Source organism: Chironomus tepperi, unplaced genomic scaffold (assembly GCF_022539635.2).
Source record: "Chironomus tepperi strain 1889 unplaced genomic scaffold, CSIRO-AGI_Ctep_v1 contig_335, whole genome shotgun sequence".
Lineage (NCBI taxonomy): Eukaryota > Metazoa > Arthropoda > Insecta > Diptera > Chironomidae > Chironomus > Chironomus tepperi.
In genome coordinates this window covers 1,539,017-1,559,833 of record NW_027226457.1, presented here as the reverse complement: position 1 = coordinate 1,559,833, position 20,817 = coordinate 1,539,017, and the positions used below count along the sequence as shown (strand labels likewise).

Below are 20,817 nucleotides of genomic sequence, written 5' to 3'. Positions count from 1 at the left end.
ATTGCTCTGTATTTTCAAATAGCATTGGAACTGTAGAATTGTTACGTTAAAACAGTCAGAGGATTTAAATAACTTGAGAATCGGTTATGTGAGCAATCCTCTCGGCGTATTCACCTGGTGAAGATAAATTAGCCCACAAGTTCTTTCGTAACCTACAATTTTTTGTGCCATTCTGTTTATGCAATTAATCTTCAACACAATGCAAGCTTTTTATCCTTTATTTAAAGGTTGTCGCTGTAAACATCTAGTTTAATGTACGCGAAATGATGCTGGATATGAAATTTGATATTTATATTTACTTGCCTGTCGTATTTCCCAAACGGATGCTTGAATATTTGTGAATATCGAAGATGTGACCTAAATGACTTGAAACTTCTGGGTTCTGTTCTAGTAAGAATTGAGTAGAAAGCAGCCAACAGTCGATTATCTACTCCTGTGTCGATGCTTCCATAAATAATAATTTATTGAAATTAAAGGCATGATGACAACTTCGAAGAACGTCGCAATAGCATGCAGATTGCATAATTTGGATGCAAGGAATATTTTGGATAAATTTGAATGATCTTGAAGGAAAGTTTGTGCACATTTTTCACGTTGATCGACACTGATTAATATCCCATGGCTATGAATGTATTATTTATAGTCATGTCAAATTGATTATCTGGTCTGAAAATTATACATTCTGGAAGTCCATACTTTAAATGGACTTTATATTCATTTATTGTGAATGTTTTTTCCTATAATTGCAGCTGAATAAATGCATGATCTGTAAAATTGCATAATAAATTGATAACCTTTACAGTAAATCCTAACTTTTTTCTTTTATTTGCTATATTAATTCTTCCATAAGTCTGCTACGTTGTCTAGTACCTTTTGTTGATCGGATTCTTTATGTATCATAAAATATCCTTGAATTTGTGCTGGGCTTACTGGTTTGTTATGTTTCAGAACATTATCAGCGAATCTCGATGCAAAATCAAGCATATCCGGTCCATCATAAAACCTTCGATACATCTGCTCTAATTGATATCTAGTACAATGTCCGATGAACTCTTTCATATCAACTCGACCTGGACGAATCAATGCTGGATCTAGTCTATCCAAATAATTCGTTGTCATAAAAACGATTCGACCCTCAGATGATGCAACACCATCCAGAGCATTGAGCAACCCACTCAATGTTACTCGATTCAGTCCTCTATATTGAACTTTCTGCTCATCTGTGTCTTCACGACTAACAAATGCTGCATCGATATCCTCGAGTAGAATAATTGTTTGCTGTGGGGCAATACTGTGGAAATAGAAAATAAAGTTGTTAATTACTTGTCTAAGTTAAGAATCAAAATCTCATACTTAAGTAGTCCATTTAAGCGAGCATCATCCATTGATCGATTTGACATATTAAGTAAACAAATGCCATATTCTAACTCGCCTGCAAGAGCTGTAACAAATGATGACTTTCCACATCCCGGTGGACCATGTAATAAGTATCCACGACGATAAGGAATTCCTCTTTCTGAATACCATTTCGGACTATGAATGAATTCTTTACAATCATTAGATATTTTCTCAGATATTCCTTCATCTAAAACAACACTGTTTAATGGACGACGTTGACGTGGATGTCCAAATGGTTTCCAATCATTCGTATCTGCTGTGTACATAATTGTCTTTCCTTCTGTGGATTTAAGTGCTAACTGACGAGCTGAAATGGACATTAAAATTAATATTTCAAAGTATTATAGGAAGTAGACAGTTCTTACCTTCTTCCAACATTCTAAAGTAAATATTCTTATCACGACCAAATGCAGTTAAAGTCACAGTCTCCCAAGGTACTCCCATGTGAAGATCCAATGTATGTGATTCACGAGTTCTTTCAACTTTTATCCAAGTTCCACCGTAGAACATAATATGAGTTCCAGTACTTGGTATAAAATCATACTTTGTTTGAACATGTCCTGAGTCTTTTTGAAGAAAAGAAGTTTCGACTGATAAATGTTGAGTTTTACGAGCTCCTTTCTGTGTGATCCATTGAAGTAACCACTGATAAGATTTATCTCTGCATGGAACTTCCAGTGTAATCATAAAATGCCGACGAAAGAGGATTAATGCACCTTGAGATCCTCTTCTAAGCATAGCAGCTCCAAGGCCTGGAAATAATTCATTTAATTATTGTTATTCACATTTTTGCACAACATTATTGAATAACATGAAAAATTATGAAATTTACCTAATGCAAAGATTCCTGAGCCGGCGCCGAAATAAGGATTATCGGCAAGTGAACTAATGTAATCCGATAGTGTCATTTTTACTGTCTATCACCTTGTTATCATCGATATTTAATTAAAATTGATTTCCGGAAATTTTTGTAAACAAATCTTTTACAACGTGTTGACTTCCCCTTAAATTGAATTATTTTTGACCGTTGAAATTGTGAAGAAAAATGAAGAAAATTTGACTTTTCCGAGGTTTTCATTAAGTTTCTTGCATGTTTATGTGAAATTATTAAGTTAAAGGCATTTTATGGAAAGAATAAGTGAATTATAAATGAAAACATTTTTAAACATGCGAAGCATGCATGCGAATACTCAAAACAACAACGCAGAAGGCTCTGAAAAGTTTTAGTTTGTATTTTTTTTAATAAAAATTTTGATTATCAGTTTTAAAGGCAGTTAAATAACTCAAAATATAAGATTATGCGATATTTTACAGATCAGCCGATGTAGAATTTCTATTTTTGACCGATAAACTGTCATTTTTAGCGAAAAAATTTTTAACGGTTATTTTTTTAAAAAAAAATCTCATCGTAGTTTTGGCCCCCTGAAAAAAATTATTGTGAAAATTTAAGGATAATAAGAAAAATTATAAGTGTTTTTCCGTCGTTAATTAAGTACAGTAAAACGCGTTTTGGTGTTAGTAATCGTTTAAAAATTTTAAGTGTATTCTTTTGCCATCAAAATATCGTCAAGTACACGCTAAATACATAAAATTTTAAGAGAAAGTTTCAAGATCAAAATATTTTCCAAGAAAATTGAGTGAAAAATTTAATTTATTGCCGTGAAATCAAAAAATTCATTAAAATGTGCGAACAAATTTTCTAGCACCTTGTAGTGTTCATCATTAATTAACTAAATCAGTTATATTGACAGGTAAGTCAGGCTTCTGTAAATAGAAAATCTGGTCGAATGAAATAAAAAGAAGGAAAAATTTTATTGATTTTCGATAATGCGAAGCACTTTCGTGTTGTGTACGTTTTGTACTTGCTTCTTCTTCATATTAAAAAACATTTCACGTTGCTTGCTCATTTGTAAGACCTTGAAAATCATCTGATTTTACAGTTCGTAACATCCATGAAGTAAATTGTGCTTTTTGGATTTTTGCATTCATGTTTTCATCTAAAAGTGCATCAATGCAGTATTTGCAGCGTATTGATCCCAAGCTTTTCTTCTTCCTCTTCTTGACACACATATAAATTGATAAAATCATCAATGTTCATGTGAGTATTTTCGGAAATCCCCAAACTGCGTTGACAATAAATCGCTTGCTTTTTTGAGTATGATTAAACGTGACAGGCGTTTCCCGGAATGTGTTTTTTATGATAAAGTAAATTCAGTCCCTTAATTGCCTTTTTAATTCGTATGCTCTACGGAACGAAATGAATTTTTTCAAAAAATAATAATTTTTATCTTTGTAAGCTCTAATTATTATATAAAGGCTTATCAACTAGCTATGACTAACTTTTTTTTTTATCGGCTTAGTCATTATGAATGAATGCTCAGTTATTTGTACTAATTGACAATTATTTTCAAGGACAGATATTTACGCTGTTGTGGTTGTTATAACGTTCATTTGAGATTTGAATAATATTTATTGTACATAGTTGAAAATCCCTTTTCATACAAAAGTTCAGTCTGTATTTGAACTCGGATAAATAAACATCTCATTTATATCATATTTCATTATAAAGTAGCGCCATACTAGTCTCAATCACTTAAAAATAAATTCTTGTCGAGTTCTTCAAATCAAAAAATGTTTCACAGACCATCAATGTACGATAACATGATGAACAGCAATAAATTTTTCAAAAACGTGGCCAATTGCTAAAGGTGTTAGTTGAACGCAATCAATTTTTTGGTGTGAAATTGACAAGCGTTGTATGTAGCTTGTAACAGATGTATGTCTTTTCTGTTTCCGAGCGGAATTTTTATGTAATTTATTGCAAATTAAACTATGTCGACATCAATTTTGCTGAAATTCCATTATCAGTTCAATTAAAAGTGCATGCCTAAAAAATGCTCGCAGCTATGAAGAAAAAAGTTTTTCCTCAATATTAAAAGCATTTTCATTGACATTGAAATTTTTTAATAATGATTTCCCTTGTAATGCAATGTCGCAAAAAAAGAGCAATGATGTGAACAGAAACTCGTCGAGAGGCAGCAAGCAATTAAAACTCAATTAAGCTACGAACATTTGATGCAGGTTCTTAAAAAGAGAATTAAACTCATTGGATTTAATAAAATGCACACGTGTGGATTTAAAATCATGGTAAAAAAATATATTTCAAAATGAAATGACGTAGAAATGTTGAAGCTTATCATGCAAATGGTCTGGAAACTTTCCAAAAATTTTTCTCTTTTTTTCATAAATCTGAATAATGCAAAAGAATTTTATTTTATTTTGGTGAATATGGAATGGTTGTTACAGTCAAAAAGTGTACTCAATATACATAATCCAATTAATGTTATTTCAACATTATGCTGTGGATTTATCAACATAAAAATAATTTTTTCCATTCCATTCATTTTGTGTGCAAATTAGTTTGCGGAAGAGAAGAAGAAGAGAAAAATAATAAATTTTCCAACTAGACATATCGCATGACCTTGATCAAATAGGATAAAGGAAATTTTTGTGCTTTTTCATGGCCGTAGCTTTGAGTATAAGTACGACAACTTTGTAGCTATTTCTATTGACGATCGAAACAATTCAGTGTCAATATTTGCCTTTCGTGTCCAATATTTTCGATTTGGGGTTATTGCTAAAATTGGGTATCCACCTTTCAATTTAATCATAGAGACGAACTTGAAGTACTTCCATAGAAACTGTTAAGAATTGTTTCAGAATGCTGCAGTCGACTCGTCTTTCAATGCAAAATACTCAAAAATGTGCATTCACTTATATGTCATCCAATGATGTATGAAAATCTCAAAAATATCTTAAAAGAATTTATCGCTTAATCTTTATTTTTATTTTTTAACTTTTCATCTTTCTTCAAGGACAAATAGTATGAACATGTACAGAAATAGAAGAAAATCTTCTCATTCTCAGAAAAAAATATACAATAAAAAATATTGATTCGATGGAAAAAAAAGTCTTTGAAACAGATACAAAAGGAAGTTCTGACTTCCTTAAAGAAAAGCAAAAAATTTACGTATTCAGCATTTACATAATAAGAAAACATACAAAATAAGCATGAGAAAAAACTTGTCAGTTAAGGGATCCGTAAAGTTATGTTGAAGGAAATTTTCGATGGAGACAAACGCGAGACGGCATTGGATTGAGCTTCTCGCTTGATGAGAGAGAAAGAAAAAAGAGAAAATTAATATTCTGTGAAAATTTTGTGTATGATTGGTACAAGTTAGAGTCGGAAAATATGAGTTCGTCGTCCTTAAAGAGATTAGATTTCTGATTTTTATTATTTTCTGAAAGAAAATTCACCAAACAGTTTGAAAAAATAATTAACTACAGTCACATACATTTAACTTAAATTCTTTGAGATTCGAACTCAGGATTTCCATTGGAATCCCTATTAATTTCAATTCAGCTACATATATTCATGCTGCAGATTTCATTAAAACTATTAAAGTACATATTAAGAGTTTCAATGTCTTCAAGTCTTTAATTGCAATATAATAAAATGTATTTCAACACATTAAAGCTGTAGTTGAGGGGGCTCTCTGAGTGCACTTACATGTAGCGACACAAACTTGTTTCTCTGAAATAATATTAAACAAATAAAACTCTCGCTCTCGTCAACAAACAGAAAATCTCACACAAAAATATATACATTTTCCTTTTTTATTTTCTCTATTGCTTTATACACAATAACTTACTCAGTTTCAGTCAGTCTGTCTGAGTCATTTGAGCAGTGATAAGCTCATATTCTTGCTGTGAAAACAGTGTGTATGGTGAGAGAAAAAGAGTGACTCTATGGCCTGTGCTCTATTTTGAAATGAAATAAAGAAAAGAAAAAAAGAATTAAAATTATTATTATTTATTCTTGTAGTGCCTCTTTGTTAGTCTACTGGTTGTTGTTAAATATGTGCTATTTTTAAGCTTAAATCTTTGTTGTGGATTTGCAAAAAAAAATAAAAATAAAAGACGCAAAGACCAGATGATTTTTGTTGATGAAAAGTCAAAAAAAGAAGAAGAACCAAAATAATTAAGTTAATCACAAAGAAAGAAAAGTGAATTTCAAATTAATAAGTGATATAAAGGAAAAGAATAAAGTGCTAATAATTACTAGAGTAAATAATAAAATCACGAAATAAAACGTGATTTGACTTTTAAAAGTTGAAAAAACCTATAAAAAAAATAATTTTACAGCCTACTAAAAAAAGTAAACTTAATAACTAGTTTTACGGAATATGACAAAACAATAAAGACAGTTCAATTAATATCATCAAGTTACAGCTACGGAGTATCTCCATTGATATTACATCAAATAGATGGATCAGAAAATGTAATTTAATTCGTTCCGATACTTATTTACAATCAATTTAAATCTATTAAAGACTAGATACCCTTCAATTGCATGCCAATGTTACGAAAGTAATTGTGACTCTTCGTACAGCATCTTGTGTATTTAGTGCTTTCGTTGTGTAATGACGTTATTCCCGCGCTTTATTCGTATTTACTAAATTGCCGTTAATTAGTCCTCGTTCGCCGTTAAAATTCCGTTACTGTGAGTCGATCTGTAAATCTACTAACAAGAGAAAGGGAACGTCTGAAATTTAGATCCTTCTGACTACTGTGTTAATCGGTATGGAGATCCAATATCGTTAATGTTTCCACTTGTATCCAAGTCTTAACAATCTGAATTGGTACTTATAATTTTAAAAGATAAAGGCATAAAAATTTATAGTTTCTTGAGATAATTTTTGTTTGTGTATTCATAAGTTCGTCTTATCAGCATTTATATAGAGTCAGTAATTTAATTGCCTCCCAACATTTTACTGCTAATACATAATGTGAAGTAATTTTCCACAATGATGACTGATCTTTAAAGATTTAAAACATAAAATAAGTATATAACATTGTTGTCAAGGATTAGTTTTGACAAGAACGTCGAGTATGTCATGACCTATTCCAATAAAATTATTTGTAAATTGCTGATTGTAGCTAGGCAGGAAAATTGACTGCGTACATTTTGCAATTTATGATTAATTGGTCATCGATTCATTTATGGCTTATCATTTTCTGGTTGGAAGTTCCATTAATTAAAGATTATCAATCAACTCTATAGACAAGTTATCTTGAAAAGAGTTCTAGAAGCTTCTGATGGAAAAAGTTCAAGTTCACGGATTTTAAATAAAAACATAAAAAAGCTCACAAATACTTCCAAAATACGCGGAACTCATACACGAACTAAGTAGGTTATTTAATCGAAAATAAACAAAAAAATGTTTAAAGCTATGTCTGGCAAACTTTTTTCTGGTGAACGGCACACTTCTTGGATGAGTTATTTCGTATTTTGTTGAAAAATGTGGGATAAAGCCTGGAAAAGTATATCGTGTCACACGACTGGATATTTTCGATTCTACGACTTTTCCTTCATATGATCGAAGTCCATCTCATGATTCATATTGCATATGATATAAAAGCAGATGTCTATCCTTATCTCTAATCTTCCTTAAAAGGCATAGGAAAATATAACCGCAATTAAATGTTATCATAAAAATGCATCAAATATGAAGTCAAGTACACTCATGATTTGACACATTTACACAAAATATTTCATTCAGCTATCGTAAAGATGTGTAGTAAAAATTATTTTATTAATTTACTCAATTTTTCTTTCTTGCTCTTTTGTTATTCAATTTTCCCCGTCACTTTATTGACTCATGTGTATGGAAAACAGGTTTTTAGTTTTGCTTCGCAAAAAAGAGAGAACTGCTGACGAAATTGCATTAATTCAAACTCATCTTCTACTTATAAGTGTCAAAGGTCAGTCTTTTACGATCCCTTTTCAGAGATAAGATAGAAAAATTGGATTATTTTTTGGGTAGAATGAAACAAAGGATGTAAAGTGTATGTGATCAAGAAAAATATTGAATCTAAGACATGTGAATGTGAGTCTTTGAAAGATCCTATCACGTTTTCATTGAAGATGGCCAGAGTTGTTGCCATGCTAGAGCATTACTCGTGATTGACCATAAATGATATCAAAACGTAATCGTAATTACTACCTTCATATGATAAAGACAATGACTAGGCTATTTTCTGTCATGTCAACTCTGTCAATAAGAACCGAACCTTTTTATCACACAATGATACTGTTTTCATAAATGGAACATAAAAATATCTCATTGATCCACATGTACGATTCACAAATTTTTATATGAAATGCTTGTTCTCATTTCTTCTTTCCATCTTCGACTTTCTGTCGTCTGTTTCTGCAGTTTGCGGAATGAGAATAACTAACTAATAATGAAAAAGCATAATGTTGCACCATAATTTATGATAATCTTACTTTATTTTATACATTCACTTATTTACTCATTCACTCAACTTATTTTAGTTGGAACTATATTTATTCGGATGTGATGAGTATACTCGTAAGTTTAATGAGCTCTTTGTCATTTTGTCGGCGACAATCTATTGTGAACATGCATGTATTGAAGTGGTCTTTCATTATCAGTTTCCGTACATATAAATTAAATAAGGCAATAAAATCATACGACTCATAATTACAAGACGGTGTTGAGATGGGTCGTGTAGTTCTAATGATAATTCAATAAGAGAATTAATTTATTTGATTGATAGGCTTCCTTCTCATTTCTTATGAAAAAAATTTTTTCGGAGCATTGAACTCTCAAACTGTAGCCTCGAGTGATACGTCATTTTTAGCACTTTTACGATTAAATTATAAATGTGTTTTGACTAGATAAGCAACAATGTAGGCTCAACTAATATTGAGTATACATTAAGGTACTTAATCTAATTAGCACTAGGCGGAAAGCTTCTAAAAGGCACAATTAACTAAATTTTTCTCGATTCTTAATATAATGACTAGGTCTAGTGCTTTATTGTAGTCACTACATCATAAATCTGTCATAGTTCTCGAACATACTAATCTTAACTATGCTTCGATGCTTTTTAAGTGCATTACATCAACTTTTGATCCCATAAATGAGGCTTATTTTTCGAAATGTACTTAAAATTCAAAGACGTAATCACATTCCAATAAGTTCTAGAATAAATCTTATCAAGTTGACAGCTGATGCTTATGGTGTCAAAAATATTGTGTACTGTAAACTAGAGTAGGGCATGTTTGAAAGTAGATTATTCCTTACAAGTCATAATATTTTGTACTATCTTGTCATAGAACTAATAATTTTCAAAATGTACAGGCTTACGTCAGTGAAGCTTACAATTCGCTTTGTATGCCAAATTCCTTACTTGTCTTCATCTCTTCTTATAATACATTCATTATCAGTATTACATTTTCATGAAATGACTCAATATGATGATGAGAATAGAAAAGAGAGAGGAAAGAAAATATTCTTGCGATGTGTTTATGTCATTGACAATGGAGCCTGATAAGAAACGATAATGTTCCATTCTTCTTCCTTAATAGTGCACTAAAACTTTTAGTATATTATGCTAGCCGGAGGCTAAGCTTAAACTCGTATCAAGTGTGCTGATAATAAAATTAATGATTATTGTTTGAAGTGTTGATGAGTTTTACTGATATGCATCCATTTGGTAAGGTCAAAGTCCTCTGTTTCTTTTTACATCACGCAATCAAATGAAACTTTTCCTTGTTTACGGAAAATAGCTTAGAGGTTAATACTGATTGATGATTTGAAAGGCTTTTGGATCAATATAGTGTGAATAATTCAGGAATACAGTAGTTTTCTTGGTCAAATTCAAGTTTGGGATACTCTTTGTCTGGATAATACATTTAAGGTATTACATTTAGACATAATCTCCGTCTGAATAGAAGCTAACTGACCTAGTTTCTCAATCATATCTTGGGAGATTCAATAATGTCGTAGTACTTTGTGTCGTTATGCTAAGATTGTGTGACTAAATGCCCTAAGCATATCCTGGATGAATGCAACTGAATTTATAGTATTCTGTCATGAAGCTTATTTCGAGCATTACTTCCTAGTGTGACTAAATGAGCTGTAACATACGTGTTCTGCTTTTCTAAAAACACGTGCGTTTTAATCTAAAGCAATCCAGACGTATCTCACTGCACATTAAAAAATATTGAATGTTTTTTTTTTGGCTCCGCTTGATTTAAAGCGACGGAATTCCGTATCTAATCTTTATAGTGTTTGTTTTTCGACTGGAATCAATAAATATATTTTTGCAAAGAATTTAATCATATTCAGCTAGGTCATGTTACGAGGATTAACGATAAAGAAAATGATCTTTGTTGATTTGGGGCTGTCCACATATTACGTAACGAGAAGAAGTCATTGTTTAAATTAACTTCTGTCCTTAAAACGTTACGCAATATCTGAAGGGCCTTTAAGGGTTATTCCCGCTTTGTTACCATTTGGATGATTGTGTCTTCATCAATAGACATCGTCAGGACATGAATTATCACTTTCTATACCTAAATTCTCTGAATTTCCATTTTGATGACCTATTTCAACAATAATTCATTTATAATGTTCTCAAAATCATTCTCATAATTTTTCATGGAACATTTCACTTTGCTAAAAAGCGCTTCCATGCGATTCCTTTGTGATAATCACAAAAGAATCATTTCCATTCATACACCACAATTGATTTATTCATGGATGATTACATGTGTATAATGTAACGTGATCTTTATTTAATCATACATGAGAATCGAAAGTTTATATCATGTGGTTTTTTATTTATGAAAGAACTTCTTGTGTGTGCAGTATAAAAAGCAACCAGTTTGTACTTTGTGCCTTAAACAAAATATTCTATTTCAGTACTTAAATAACATCAGTATTTAAATATGTTTACTGTCTCTATCAAGAACTGTTCGTTTAATTTGTTCATTTACCAAGCAATTCAGAGATAATGATAAGGCATGTACATACTTTAGATAAAAGAAACTAAATAAATTACATTTAAAAGCTCATTTGAACAGCAATTTGCTTCAAAATATATTATCGACATGGAAATAGACTAAAATTTATGATTATAATTCAAAAGTTTTTCAAGTTTATGCTAGTTCACGAACGTACCTCAGTTGTAGGAACAACAACAACAACAAAAAACTGGCATTGATCGACAACGTTTAAAATGCAATAAATACACGCGGATGAAAATAAACAAGTATAAATATCAATACAAAAATTATTTTTTTGCGTGTATGCATACACAACAGCTATACAACAATGTTGTAGCATTTTACAGCCAAAGATGAATGATTATAAATGTGTTTATAAAGTGAGAATTCTCAGCTGTTTACTATAAATACAAATATTTATAAGCTTTAAATTTCAAGTGAAAACAGTAAAGTGAACGACAGAAGTGGATGGATGTGTTGTAGATTGTAACGATGTGAAATGCTTCAAATCGATGAAGTTCAAATGATAAAAAAATAATAATAATACTTCAATATCATTTACTCTCTCTTTGTTATTAAGTACATTTCATTTCAAGTGAACTGTAGATGTAGAACAAACAGAACTTGACCGCTCATTAAACAAGCAAATAGTTTTGTTGAAAGATAGATATGTTGAGTGTTTATACTAGTTGTATTGTATTGCATGGAATCATAATTACTTGTGAACCCTTAAGAGAAATGTTTACAATATTTATGAAGACTTTAGTTCTGTTGATCATGATTCATCGATGATGAATTGGATTGTTCTAGACTGCAGTTGACTGTTTTGAGCTAAATTAGAGTTACAAATCATTGTCTAAGTTAAAGACTTAGTCCATAAATTGTCATTTTCAGACGATTTGCTGGAACAGTGTTGTTCAAAGCATGCCGTGTGGGGTTTCGGTCATGACCGAGGTGTACCACGATACAAAAAGTTTGTAATCTCTTATTATGCACTACAACGCTTTAGTAAACTGCATCAAACTCCTACATTAAGCCAGATACAACTAATGAATTCACTAAATCAATTTAATCTTAAGCTTCCCTCAAGTTTTCTACTAAAAATATAGCGATAGACTAGTGTATCAAGTGTTCTATAGCTTAATTTATCAGAAAGTTTCTGTTACAAATTCATGAAAATTCCAGCTGCGATTCCTCTCATGTGAAAGTTCTCGAATGATAAAATTGTTTCTATTCAATGAAACTTAATTTCAATAAATCTCAGAATTCAACGAATACTAGATCAACAAATCTATCTGAAATGTCATTGAACGTTCATCATTTTCTCATTGAATACATTACGTAACACTTCCTTGTTTTTGTTTGGTATATGGATTTTAAGCAGTTGCTCGTTTATGCTTAATTGCTTTGTATTCTTTTAAAAATATTATTTATTGCGTTTCGCGCCAAAAATAATTTAATAAATCGATAACATGGAAGTAGAAAAGTTTGAGAATCTCTGGTCTATCGAAACCTAATAAAATCATCCTAACGGAACCTAAATCATTATTATGCTGAATTTTAAATGTGATTTATTTAATTGTTCTTATCCACTTATTTTCTCTCGTACAGATTAATTAAATCTAAACGACACAGCGTGTTCAGCACAATATAGAAGCTATATACGAATAGAAGAAGAAAAGTAATCCAAAAAGAAGAGAAATCAGCAGTTTCTCAAAAATTAAGGAGAAACGGAGCTCATAACAAGTAAATGGCAGACATTTTATTCAGTAACGAGCATACGAAATTTTCGCCACTACAAGTGACACTTTTGCAGCAAAGCAACGATTATTCAGATTCTTTAGAAAAAGAAGTAAGTCTCCTTGTTGTCTATTCTATAAAATATATCCAGCATGTCAACAAAAGCTGACAAAACTCTTGACGCGTACGATTCTGTGTGTAACTGCTTGACAATACTTTATTATCCCTTCCTGTAGCCAGACAATGCAAAGTACTGAAGTCTACAACACAACATTTATATCTTGTATAGGAAGCTCCTTATGTAAATGAAGACAGTTTTATGATTAGGTCGCAGAATATTAAGAATTTCAAATTAACTTACTTTGACTTTACTACAGTCATAATTCAATGTTAATCTGGTCATTTTATTGCTTTATGTGAAATTAGTTACAGTCAACGACGTCCAAAGCAGTAGCAAAACTGGTCAACTGACTAGTTTACTACATCTAATTAATATTGTACATACACCTACACACAGAAATATTTCAAAAGCTTGATGCCATAAATTCTAATGAAAAAAATGTTTTATTTTGTTTCTAAAGGTATTCCGCATGATCGCCACATCAAATTACAATTTTACCGCACTCCGTCAGCCAGTGCAGTTTGAAAATAAGTTAATAACGAAAGAGATTCAATGGATTCAACAATCTCTACCACAACAGCAATTAACGCAAATAAAATTGATGAAATATTATCAATATCACCAACAGCAGCAGGAACAGCAACAGGCATTAATGGCTCAAGTGAACGAGAATGCCTTGTTGATGATGAGGGAATCGAAGGAGAAAATCGACTATTAAAAAATTTACCATTAATTATAAATAATTCGTTAATTAGTGATAATGAGCAGATAAGGAAGGAAAGAGATGAAATTATTAACGGAAACCAGGAACAAAGCAATAATAATCATGTACATCAAACTCCAACAGCAACAATAACCACCATTAATTCGTGCCAATCGAAACCAATTTATAATGAATTTGTTAATCATGTTTATGAGGCCAGTAATAATAATAAGAAGAAGATTAACAACAGCAACAACCACAATAATAAAAATAGTTTAAATAATCACAGTAATAATGATAAGGAAGATGAGGATGAGGAAATAAAGCCACTATTAAAATCAATTGTTAAGAGTAATTCCGGTAATTTGCGACCCTCTTTACCACTCAACGGAACCGTAAAAACGAAAAGCAAACGATTAAGTTGGCAAGCATCAACAAATCCTACCCGATATCCTCTTAATAATAATAATAACAATCCATTGGCTGTGCAAAACGGTGAAAATACTCAATCAACATCGTTAGACTCATCCGACGAACAGGCAACAGGACAGAATGAAGAAAGTCCATCATCTCCAATTACGAGCTCATCGAGCTCATCTTCAAGCTCTTCAGATGACGATGAATTTTCTGAAGTTGTTTTTCAAGCACCCGATGGCGGCTATGGCTGGCTAATTGTATTCGTTAGCTTTTTAATAAACATGATTGCTGATGGCATAACATTTTCATTTGGGGTATTTAATGTGGAATTTCTTAAGTATTTTGGCGATTCTAAAGGAAAGACTGCATGGATTAGTTCAATATTTATGGCAACGCCTTTATTAAGTGGTCCAATTGCATCTTATTTAACTGACCGATATGGATGTCGTAAAGTAACAATTGTTGGTGCTATAACAGCGTCTATTGGCTTCCTCCTATCTGCCGTCTCAAATTCTATGGAAATGTTATTCGTAACATTTGGCATTATTGCCGGCTTCGGACTGAGTTTGTGTTATGTTGCTGCTGTTGTGATTGTCGCATATTATTTCGACAAGAAGCGTAGTTTTGCTACCGGCATAAGTGTTTGCGGAAGTGGAATTGGAACATTTTTATTTCCACCATTGATACAATATCTAATTACGCATTATGGATGGAGAGGATGCACAGTATTTTTAGCTGGAATTTTACTCAACATGTGTGTATGTGGTGCTTTAATGAGAGTAAGCTTTATGCCTTTATTTTTGTATATTCATGTAATTAAATTATGTCTAATTAAAGGATCTAGAATGGACGACACATCGTGCGAGACAGAAACGAAAACATCAAAAGAAATTAAAGGAAAATGGAAACTCATCGTACGACTCATTCTCAATTACGAATAGTACAAATACAGGTGGACCTGGCTTCGAAGGACTCAACGATAATGGCGTAGATACAAGCATGATTGAGGCCTTTGCTCAAGATGATCCACATCTCTTTAGCTCATTAGTTAATTTGCCGACATTTGTTAAGAACGGCGAGAAGGTGAGTTGGATGTTTTGATTATAATATGCTGATATGCGGGATGTAAATTGCTTATGCAATGTCTGTATCCTCTTCAAAATCAATAACCCTTATAAAGACAAGCAAAGCAATTTTCAATTCTCAATGTCAGCTGATTGTATCACGGCATGTTGAATGTCACAGTGATATTTCCTTCCGTCGCTTCTTTCCTACCTTCTTCCTGAACCTTGAACTCAATAATGACAATCGAATTTACATTCTCAATTTTAGATCCCATTCGGTGTATTAGAACAGCTAGCAAAGAACCGAAACTTCCATGATGTCCTCCTACACAATTATCCACATTTATTAACGACAAGAAGTTTGAGTGCAAGTGATCAAATTACAACATCTAATGATCATGCAGCAATAAATATGATTGTGTCACCAACAACGATGACATTGTCAAGTAATCGTCAAAATAAGAAACATCGACATACAATTCAAATTGGCGAGTCGGAAACAGATGTTGCTGATAAATGGCTAAGACACCATGAGCATCATCATCATCATCATCAACATCATCGTCATGTTATGGATATATTGAAAGATTTAAAGATACATCGACATTCGCTTACTTATCGTGGTGCTATGCTGAACATAAATAAATATCGATTACGTGCAAGCTCCTGTCCGGATATCTACCGTAATTCAATGACAACTATTGCTTCTGATACGACATCGACCGCACAACAAATGTTTTCGGAATTTAAGAAACTTTTCAAGGACATTCTCGACTTTAGCTACTTCCTTGATATTCAATTTTTATTATTTGCCATTTCAAATTTCATTTTGTACACATGGTATGATGTTGTGTACGTTTATCTGCCGGATTTTGCATTAGAAAATAATGTTCAAGATACAGATGCGAGCATGCTTATCAGTTTAATTGGAATTGTCAATATGTTGGGAGAAATTGTGCTTGGATGGGCTGGAGATCGCGAGGAGATAAATGCTAATATCATTTATGCTATTTGCATGGGTCTATGCGGTGTCTCTGTTGTGTTAATTCCATTCTTCAACTCATATACTTGGATGTCCATCCTGTCGAGTGCATTTGGATTGTTTATTGCGGCAAATTATTCACTAACGAGCATAATCTTAGTTAATTTAGTTGATCTCGATAGATTTACAAATGCCTATGGATTATTACTGTTGGTACAAGGAATTGCCAACTTAGTCGGACCACCAATCGCTGGAATGACAAGTGATATAACTGGAAATTATAATTTGGCATTTTTCCTTGCTGGCGGATTTATAATCTTGTCTGGCGCACTTCTTATGATTCTTCCTATTTTGAAGCGATATAAGAAATTCCAAAGAAGACGAAAAGAATCGAAGGCTGAAGTGATTAGTAACGGAGATGTCAATGAGGTAATTTGAATTGATTTATCATTTTTTGGCAAGGGAAGGCAACTATGATTTATTTTTTGGTCATTAATTTTTCAAATATTTTTTGGCCGTTATTTTCAAATATTTTTTGGCCGTTATTTTTCAAATATTTTTTGACCGTTATTTTTTCAAATACTTTTTGGTCATTAAATTGAACATTGCCTGGATCCTTGATTATTAAAATAAATTAATAATGATTAATAACTTGTCTTTCTCATTTAGAATTCAAAAATGAACGGAGTTTATGTTTAAACATCATCAAAGAACATAACATAACATTGCTTTGCGGACTAACTCATTTCGTGAATAAAAGACATTTTTTGACTTCCTGGTTCTGACCAAAGCAAATTAAAACAATTATATAAAAAGGATTTTCAAGACGATTTTATTTTTTGCTGAAAAAAATAAGAATAAAATTTCTTCATATTAGCATATAATTAATTACCTATTATATAGAGTATAATAAAAGTATGAATGTCATTTGTATGTATAATAAAGTATGTCAAAGAAGAAGAAAAAAAGAATATTTATCCTCCCAAAGAAATCTTCATCATACATATTTGTAAATGTCATGAATTATTTTTTATTGAAATGTATCCACTGAATAATATTAACAGAATTGATATTAAGTTGTGTTATATCTTTGAGGATGATATTTTGTTGTCGATTTTGGTACCGTGTTGACGACAAAAGTTGATCAAGCTACATCCATTAATGCTTACCAGAGCTCGAAGTCAAGTCGACCTTTCCATTCAAAATCTGAGTCGATTTCGAGCTCTGGTGCTTACTTTTGTCCACACGTCTGCAATCTTGCTACCCAAAAATCCACCAACAAATCATTCTCATTCATTTCGTCCCAGAATTTGAGTCTTATGGAAAATCTCCATTAATACAATGCCTTTAATTTATTTCTTAATTGGACTCTTAACTAATTAAGTGTAGTTAAAAGATTTAATTGTAAACTTCATTCATCTCTTTATAAGATGTTAATGAAACATACAGCATAACAAGAAATGATAAAAAAAAACAAAGACTTTTGCGTGATGAATTTTGTTTGGTCGATTCTTAATTTCTTATTGTTTTCATGAGAGGGGGAAGATGACAGTGAGTTCTAAAAGAGAGTTGCAGACTTTCAATTTGCGAGTTGTCTGTAAAAAGGCAATGTCTGTGGATGTTACAGACGCACCTGTTTTTGCAACTCTGTTAAAAAGCTCTTTAAAATATGCACAGTTGACTCTAGATTAAAGAACATTGGTACCTCAAGCAGACGCTCATTTAGCTGAGTATGCTCATTGTCTGTTAGGGTACTCAATCCAGAAAAGTTATAAGCAACCTTGTGTACGTCATAGTATACTGTTAGCATAAACTGTGTTGAGCAACTTCCTAGATGCGTGTTGGCACTAAAAACTATGGACAACACTAAAAATGATTGCTGCACCTTTAGGTTCCGATAGACATTTGTACAACTAAGATTAAAACTAATTAAAATCTAGAGACAGGGATGTAATCTGGAGGCCGGGGGACCAAACCATCAGATCCCCTCCCTCACTTCCACCTTAAAATCTTAAGAATGTCATATCCGATCAGCAGGAGTAGATCTTAAACTAGAGCGTTCATTCCCGGTTTTGAATTGTACATAGTCCCAGGACTAATACCGGTTTCAAGACATTTTGATCCCTGGGTAGAAAACTCTAATATTAAACTAGATGCTGTGGTTAACTAACCTCAATTTTGAGGCTATGTTTGGGTTATGTGCAAAACTTCCGAAAACTTGCCTTAAACTTTTGTCTTAAATCTTGCAAAAGCCAGTCTGAGAATTTAAAAAGATTAATGAAATGATACCGAAGATGAAATGAAGAATAAGAAAGAATTGCAACCGATACTTTTTAAAAAATTATATTTAATTAACAAAACAAAACAAAAAAAAAATGAGAGAGAGAGCGAAAAAGAAGAATTAAATGAAATAATAATCATCTGTGATCATTAAATAAGAAAACATAAAAAACCATTTAATCGTAGCGATTGTAATCAAATTATAATAACAATGTAATGAATGAAACTATTCTTGTTTCAGCGATAAATGATATAATAACACTTTAATGATTACCTATACCTAAAAAAAGATTAAAAATCATAAACAATTAGCAATAAAAACAGAAGAAAAAGTCGAAAAAATAGAAAATTATGGATTATTTTTCCTTTAAAAACATGAATTTAGAGACATAAAGTTCATAATTATGATGAAACCACCAAAAGCAGTGCTTGAAGTCGACTAAAGAAGTCGATTTCAAGCTCTGACTAGAACCTAACCTTTAAAAAGTGAGTAAAAAAATTAAAGAATTTCAATTTTATTAGTAGCTGAAAGTTCCTTGTCTTTGTGACATTATTGCTGCTTTTAGAGGATATGACTTAAATGACAATGGAAAGAATATGAATCTAAATTGAAATTTTTGGACCAATCTGTAGGAAGTTTGAGGTTGGTTTGATTACTTACCTGAAGAATGAGAATTTTGAGCTTTGAACTTGAGTAGAAATGGAATATTTGAGTAATTTAAAGTCCTTTCTGGATCTGGACTATGCCTCAAACCCTAGCGGCACAAAGTATTCACAAAGGCATTCTAACAGCCTAAAAACGATCTATTTGCCAGGGACATCAGTATGTAGTCATGTTTAATGCAATATATGAAATTATGCAATGCGCTGCTTGGGTGATCTAAATGAAGAGCTCTAATATTGTAGTTATGTAGGTTATGAGGTTCAAAAGCTAAACTAACAAAATTAAAATTTAGAAAATGCTTTCAATCAAATTACCTTTGAAAAGCTCTAAACTCAGAGAAAAAAAGCTCAAAAAGCTCTAATTTAAAATATATTTTTCATAAAATTTTGCTCATTCAATCTTAGAAGTGACTAAATGTAATACATAATATTGATTTATATTGAACCTGACTAATTTTATTACATAGGGTTCGTTCACTTATTACGTAACGCGAAAGAATTTAACTTTTAGCCTATTCCAATTATTAAGTCCAAAGGTCGAAGTCCACTTGGGTAGACTCGACTCAATAGCTTAATTGCCTAAACACTTGAACGGCAATCAAGAGTTGCGAGGTTCCATTCCCAGGGCAGCTAATAATCTCCCAAAACATTGTTTGAAGCGTAACGACATCTCACCCGACGCCCACACCTTCCCTTCCTAATAGCGTTACGTAATCAGTGAACAACTCCATATTCAAATATTCAAAATTCATAAATTTCAAAATTTTAATAAATTAAAAGAAAAATATTTTAAATCTATGATAAATTAAACAGCACTAATCATGAGTTCCACTAGTTGATCTCAAAACTGAACAAGAAACATGAAAAGTGCAATGAAATTAAAACTCAAAAGTAAATTTATGAATTTGTAGGTAATGACGTCATTTTATAAAATACCTAAAGTTTGCCTGTTTCAAAAAAAATATTTTGAAAATTTATATTAAAATTACTATGAAAAACTGATAAGGAACATAATAATTAGGAACAACATACGATATTAGTTGTAGAGAAATTACTTTTATGATTAATTGAAGGCAGAACTCGAAGCCTACTTGGATTTAGTATGAAGTAGATTCGACTTTTCCATAAAAAATCCAAGTCGACTTCGATCTCTGATTGAAGGATCAAGATTGTGAAAATTTGCAGTTTCCGCCATCTTCGATCCAAAAATACACTCAAGAAAATTAAACGAAAAATTCTAAAAACCTCTTTCAGCTTTGACAAACATTAATAAGTTTAAAGGAATCAAATTACCTATAAAAATTACGTACGTATTTTATGAAAAATAGAGGAAAAAGTTTTTATTCAAGCTTAAATACAGCACAATAGTCCAAAATAAAATATTTTCTGAGAAAATTTAATTAAAATTCTTTTTTAAGTTTTACTTTAAAGGATTCTTTCTGTTTAATGAAACCTGTTTAAAAATGATCAATAGCTAAGAATGTATCTTAAAACTTGATAGTGAATCACAGTTCAATAAAATAAATCTCAATTAAAAAAAGTGAAAATTGTTGTGTTTTCTGTTTTATA

The 20,817-nt window shown here is 31.6% G+C and overlaps 2 protein-coding genes across 3 annotated transcripts; one reads left to right on the top strand and one right to left on the bottom strand.

The window, feature by feature from the left end:
• Nucleotides 1–795: 795 nt before the first annotated feature.
• Nucleotides 796–2,391, bottom strand: Bcs1 (Bcs1 chaperone). Its single transcript, XM_070644063.1, has 4 exons — nt 2,231–2,391; nt 1,764–2,150; nt 1,354–1,705; nt 796–1,291 (listed from the first exon to the last, which is right to left on the bottom strand). Exons 1-4 carry the CDS (start codon nt 2,304–2,306, stop codon nt 835–837), a joined length of 1,272 nt encoding a protein of 423 aa, XP_070500164.1. The 5' UTR covers nt 2,307–2,391; the 3' UTR covers nt 796–834.
• A 471-nt stretch (nt 2,392–2,862) lies between these two features.
• LOC139093202 (monocarboxylate transporter 14-like) lies at nt 2,863–20,756 on the top strand. Of its 2 annotated transcripts, XM_070643838.1 has the most exons (7): nt 6,120–6,185; nt 6,284–6,739; nt 12,890–13,130; nt 13,600–15,038; nt 15,097–15,342; nt 15,592–16,734; nt 16,975–20,756. In XM_070643838.1, the coding sequence occupies exons 4-7, from the start codon at nt 13,692–13,694 to the stop codon at nt 17,002–17,004; spliced, it is 2,766 nt and encodes a 921-aa protein (XP_070499939.1). In that variant the 5' UTR covers nt 6,120–6,185; nt 6,284–6,739; nt 12,890–13,130; nt 13,600–13,691; the 3' UTR covers nt 17,005–20,756. The 2 variants fall into 2 exon arrangements, with proteins under 2 accessions (XP_070499940.1, XP_070499939.1); XM_070643839.1 differs by lacking the exons at nt 6,120–6,185; nt 6,284–6,739 and adding an exon at nt 2,863–3,149.
• The last annotated feature ends 61 nt before the right edge of the window (nt 20,757–20,817 follow it).